This window comes from Melospiza georgiana, chromosome 8 (genome assembly GCF_028018845.1).
Source record: "Melospiza georgiana isolate bMelGeo1 chromosome 8, bMelGeo1.pri, whole genome shotgun sequence".
NCBI classification, from domain to species: Eukaryota; Metazoa; Chordata; class Aves; order Passeriformes; family Passerellidae; genus Melospiza; species Melospiza georgiana.
The window spans coordinates 25,842,282-25,847,797 of NC_080437.1; the positions used below are offsets into that span (position 1 = coordinate 25,842,282).

The following is a 5,516-nucleotide window of genomic DNA, read 5'->3' on the forward strand; positions in this document are numbered from 1 at the left end:
AAATGGCAAATCACCTGAGTTTGCAAACGACTTACACAGCTTCTGAGGCAGCCTCCAGGCTCCAGTACTGACCCACCCTCCCTGTACCTCTGCTTGTCACTACCTGCTTGCCATGGCCCTTGAGATTGCTCCTGCTCTCTTTCCTACTGGGGAAAGCCTTCTTGGCTGTACTTGGAAAGCCAGGGATTTACAGCACTCGTTAGCGTCAGCAATTAGTCCTGCCCTGCTGCTCTCCTGGCAGTCTCCCAGGCACTCATCACCAAGGATGCTGAAGTAAGCACTGATGATCCAAGACTTTTTCCTACTGTCATTACCCACCAGCCTCTTCTCCCCCATTCCTACCTACCCCTTACTTTCTGTTCAGAGACCCTACTTAACTACCTGTGGTAATAAAAGCCAAGGGAGGCAGCACTTTGGGCATAGCTCTGCCACCATCTGTGCTTTCTTATAAACCAGGTGTGGAGACAGCAGTTACAGCTTCCTCTGCCTCTGTGTGTGAAGTGTCCCTCAGTGGTGGCAGGACAGAGAAGAGCAGACACCAATGAGGTGATGAAACAGTTTTTACCAGGAAGAGGGAAGAGAGGACATGTCTATGGAAAGTTTGCTTATCAACTGGATAAGGCAGGATAACAAGCTTCATGCTGTGTGCTGCTTCCAGCAGTGATACAGGATTGTTAAAAGGATCTCTGACAGGTTTTACCTCACAGAACCACCACTCTCTTGTAAACGGGATTAAGGGAAGCCTTAGTGTAAAACTTTGCAGGGAATCCTAGTGTGAGAAAATGGTGGGAAAGGTCCCCTAGCACTGGAGGCCAGGCTTCTGGGACTAGCTAAAGCAATTATGCACTGGGGCCCTGGCTTGGACCCCACACTCAGGAGGGTGAGGATCTCCTGAGTCCTCTCCTTCAGGAAAGCCACCTTGCTGGGGCTGGGCAGCCCACTGGCACAGTACTAACATGCTTCCTGTGGGATTTCAGGCATTTCCGTTTCTGCAATTTTTTTTTTTTTTTTTTTTTTTTAGCACATGCCTCAAGATTCTCTCCTGGTCTGAAAGCCTGTGGCAGCTCTCCTCCTCTGCACTCCCAGCTCAGCAAATTACAGTCTACTAGTGCAGGTCCTCAGAGCAGCAGTCTTTAAAATGATTGAAGAGAATGTATAAAGTAGCTTTTGCCTGCATATATGGAACAGAAGGGATGCAACATGGATCATAAGGCAGCTGCAAGCAGCACTGCTCAGATCTACTACATGTGCATCTTTTTTATCCCTTCCTTCCCTGCCGGCCTTGGCCTAATTAAAACCATGTGCAGAGAGTCACACTCTCAAATGGAGGGTGATCACTCCTGCTTCCAGACTTCTGAGATTGGCTTCACTACAGGATAATTTTGGAGAACTGCTTCTTTTACGAAATCAAAACTTACAGCAGTCATAGAATCAGAATAGTTTAGGCTGGAAGGGACCTTCAAAGATGATATAGTTCAAGCCCTGCTCTTCCTTTCTCTCTAGGCTGTTCTCACACTTTAGTGCCCCGAGGTAACGAAAACAAACAACCCAAAATGTCAGAACCCAATAGTGGTGTTTCTTTTATCTAAGATAATAAAAGTTCCTGTTCATTGATCCATACAAAATGGGCAGGAATATAAACCACTAGCCATGTTCCCATGGAAGACTCAAACAAAATAGTCTGAAGACACAGACCCTGCTCTGCTACATCCTCCCACAGGAGAAAAAAATGTGCAGGAGTATTTCTGGAAGACAGGACAAGCCATATAAGTTACTGCTGCAAGTCCAGTCAAGAAGGCTTTTTCTTCTTCTGCTTCTTTTTTTTTTTTTTTTTTTTTTTTTTTTTTTTTTTTTTAACTACAGTTCTGAAGCTGTGCTTTATTTAAGGACCTCCATCCAGTCCAGACCTTGTGCATGACCCTCCTCCTCTCCACACCAGCATGTAGACTGATGTTGCACTTCCCATTGGTGAAAGAGCTCCTGCTGTCTGCAAGCAGACAGGCTCCTTTGATCCCAAGATCCTGTCTCTGATTCCCCCACCCTCTTCTTATCTGCCCCTTCTGAAGGAAATGAAGTATTTGGCCACCATCACACCCCCACCCCCATTTGCATTGCAGGCATCTGAATAAATTACGTATATTTATTGCTCACCACTGCTGTAGCATGACTGAGGCACAATAGAAAAAATATATTCTTAGCTGCATAAAACCAGGCACAGCAGTGGAACAGAAACCTACTTCACCACCACATCTTCCAGTTTCTCCCTATTCTCCCCCCCAAGCCTCTTCCTTTCAGCAGGAACCATGGCCCAGGACTGGTTCAGCTCCAGACAAGAAGCTCTACTGGCAAAGTCAGTTGTCTCCAGGAGGCTTCAGAAAGCTGCCCTCTGGACTTGTGCTTAGAGTTAGGCTTTGGTTAAAGGGGTTCCTTACGGATCCCATTGGTGTGTGCAAGGGGAATGTGCACTGTGTACTCATTTATCAGTGCAGACATGTTCCTGAGCATCTCGTGGAACGTGTCCACCATCTTCCTGTAAATGTCCCTGCGCAGCACAAAGGGACGGAAAAGGTTGAGAGGCTCAGCCCTCTGAAATATGATGGGGAAACCCAGCTCTGCTGGTACCTTCCCATTGCCAATAAAGAAGTGATAAAGCTTCTTTTCATGCAAACATTTCTCTAGGAATTTCAGCATGTCCTGTAGGCGGGCCTCCAGCTTTTCTGGGGCCCAGTCCTGGCTGGGACGTGCCTGCAGGAGATGCAGCAGCACTGTTTTCAGGTGGTAGTTGGTGAGCCCACTGGGACCTGTGAGGCTGCACTGCTTCCCATGGAGGAAGGAGAGGATCTGAAGGCAGCTGACGTGGCAGGCATTGGCAGGCAGTGTTTTGGAGACCAGCTGGATGAACCTCCTCTCATACACTGCAAAGGTGAGAAACCAGTGGGTGCTGGAGGGAACATCTGCTGCCAGGCTGCTCCGAGGGAAGTGGGAGATGAAGTAAACATCAGAGTTCTCATACTGCACCACAGGGGTGAGGTTGAAGGCAATCGATTTCCCCGATTTAAATTTTATCTTCAGGGCTCCTGGCGAGTCCAGGAGGCTGAAGGAAAGGTCAAATTCATATTTGTGGGAGATTCTGTTCCAGGCCTTGGTGACAGCAATCTGGAACCACTTCATGACTTGGTCAGCATCCAGATATTGAGTGTTTTTGAAGCACAGGAGGTCTTCCATCTCACTGCTGGGCTTGGTACTACTGACCTGGCTATGGAGGAGGCACAGCATATCTTCCCCTAGTTTTGTCTTGTCACAGATGCAGCCCGTCACATCCTCATCTGCCCTGCACACCTTGATAGTGCCATAACCTTGTTCATCTGGGGGAAAAGAATCACCAGAGCACCAGGTCTGGCAGCGAAAGCAGTAAGGCTCCGGGGGAGCAAAAGGCACTATCAGATCACAGACGAAGGGTTTGCGCACTCTCCAGTTCTCATACATGCTCCCCACACCCATGCAATCCTCCACTTCCATGTCAGCATCCCGGTTACAGACGCTCCTCAAGGCCTCCAGCAGGTCATCTGCAAAGCCTTCCACCATCTCCCGCATCCTGGCCATGTCTCCAGTGGTACCCAGGATACGCTTCTCATAGAAGCTGGCCAGGACAGCCTTGTCGGGCAAGGCCACTCCTTTAAATGCCTTCCCCAGCACTGCCATGTCATCCTCTTCTCCTCCTATGTCCTGCCAATTCCCTTCCTGGAAATCCTGCCTCCAGAGCTCGATCAGCAGGAAGATGACCATGGAGAGGGCAGTCCACATATCCCATCGGACCCTTCCCTCTTTGCTTTCCTCCACTACCACTGCAGCCTCCTCCAGAGCCTTCTGTGTGGCTTCCTGGTGTGCGATTTCCTGCTCCAAGCGCAGCTGCTCCAGCCGCAGGCTCTCCTCCCGCTCCTTCATCTTCTGGATGATTTCCTCTGTGTTCTCAGGGACCGTGCCATTCTCCTTAGGGAAGAAGAGCGGGTGGTTGACAATGGCTGTGATCACCAGTAGGCACACCCGGAAGAGTCCCACGGGCATGGCAGTTCCTTCCCTGGAAGAGAAAGAAAGGTGAAATGACCCATGATTTGGAATGTATTCCCTCAAGTACAAAAATGAAAGAAACTCCCCACTGCAACAAGAACTTTAACATCCTTTCCAGGCCTGGAAAAAATGCTGGAATCTAGAAACCACTAAGTGCACACTCATTTCTGCAAGTTATCAAGCAACTTCCCCAAGAGGCTTTATCAGCTGACGGTGAGGATGAAAGTGGCTCTTATCAAATGAACTTCGAAAAACAGAACTCTGAAGGCACTTCCTGCTGTCAACCCACCACGATGCTGTTGGGCAGTATGGGAGGGCACATCCTTCCTTTGCCTCTCCTTTAAAATTCCCTGGACAGAAAAGGAAAGAAATAAGCAGGCAGAACCTCCCCTGTAAAAAACAGCACTGGAGATGAGCACTGCTTTTCCTCAATATAAAGTTAGTATTTCAGATGTGGCAGTGGCATAGGCAGGTCTGTCCTGGCCACGTTCCATGTTAAGCATGTCTGGGAACCCACAGAGCCTGCCTGGATCAGGGCAACCTTCACTGCCCTGCTGGTGAGCTGCACCTGGGTGGGAACAAGCCTGCACAGTTTTGTGTTTCATAGCAGGCATTACAGGCAAAGCTCCTCCTGCCTTTCAGCACCATCAGGATCAGGCTGTGGTAAACCCTGCTGGCCCCCAGGATGGCTCATGATGGCAGTTCCAGAAAAAGGCACAGACAGACTCTACTAAAATGGAAATGGTTTCCTTCAGCCTAGTGGTTCTAAAAGCATCAGGCTGCTTATTTTTGGTGATTACTGCACTACTGACCTGTGGAGGACATTAGTAAACACCATGGCTTTGATCCATGGGGCTCACAATGAAAGGATTTAATTCCCAACTTTCTGGGACATGGTCCCATTGCCAAGGCCTCCTAGAGGGCTGGGCCAGATGGTGGTCAGGCTAAAGCCTGGGCTGTCTCCTCCACCTGGCATTTTTGTTTCTGGAGGGCTGGCATCACTATCAAGGGCCCAAGTGCCTGCTCAGGGCAGTACAATCTGAAGTTGTTACCCTTTGCTGTGATGTTGGAAGCTCACCAGTCCCCCTTTCTAGCAAGGACAAGATGGACAAGCAGGGATATTTCTTCTTACAGCTGAGAAATTTTAGGACAGCTGCTTAATGCCTCAAAAGTGCATGAGAGAGAAGGGTTTCTGTTACAGAAATAAAGTCTACCAATAACATAGTTCATCAATCAGATCAGAAATAGCAATCTAAGTAATGCTGCTGTGGGAATGAAGCTGCTTCACAGACAGCCAAGAGATGGTGAGGCACTCTGTGTGCTCCAGGGGCTCAGGGCTGTAATTCCCACCCCCTGGAATAGCTCCTTCCTGGCTTGAACCCAGCATGTTTTGGTGCCACAGCAATCCTGCTGTCCCAGCATCTGGGCAAGAAGGAAAATATCTCTGG

General features: G+C 49.0%; 1 protein-coding gene across 1 annotated transcript; it reads right to left on the reverse strand.

Annotated features, from left to right (window-relative positions):
- Positions 1-2,066: 2,066 nt before the first annotated feature.
- Positions 2,067-4,071, reverse strand: ITPRIP (inositol 1,4,5-trisphosphate receptor interacting protein). The gene has a single exon (XM_058029390.1). It carries the CDS (start codon positions 4,063-4,065, stop codon positions 2,416-2,418), a length of 1,650 nt encoding a protein of 549 aa, XP_057885373.1. The 5' UTR covers positions 4,066-4,071; the 3' UTR covers positions 2,067-2,415.
- Between the last annotated feature and the right edge of the window lie 1,445 nt (positions 4,072-5,516).

Coding starts and splice junctions, on each gene's coding strand:
- ITPRIP (XM_058029390.1), bottom strand. CDS start 4,065: ATGCCCGTGGGACTCTTCCGGGTGTGCCTACTGGTGATCACAGCCATT.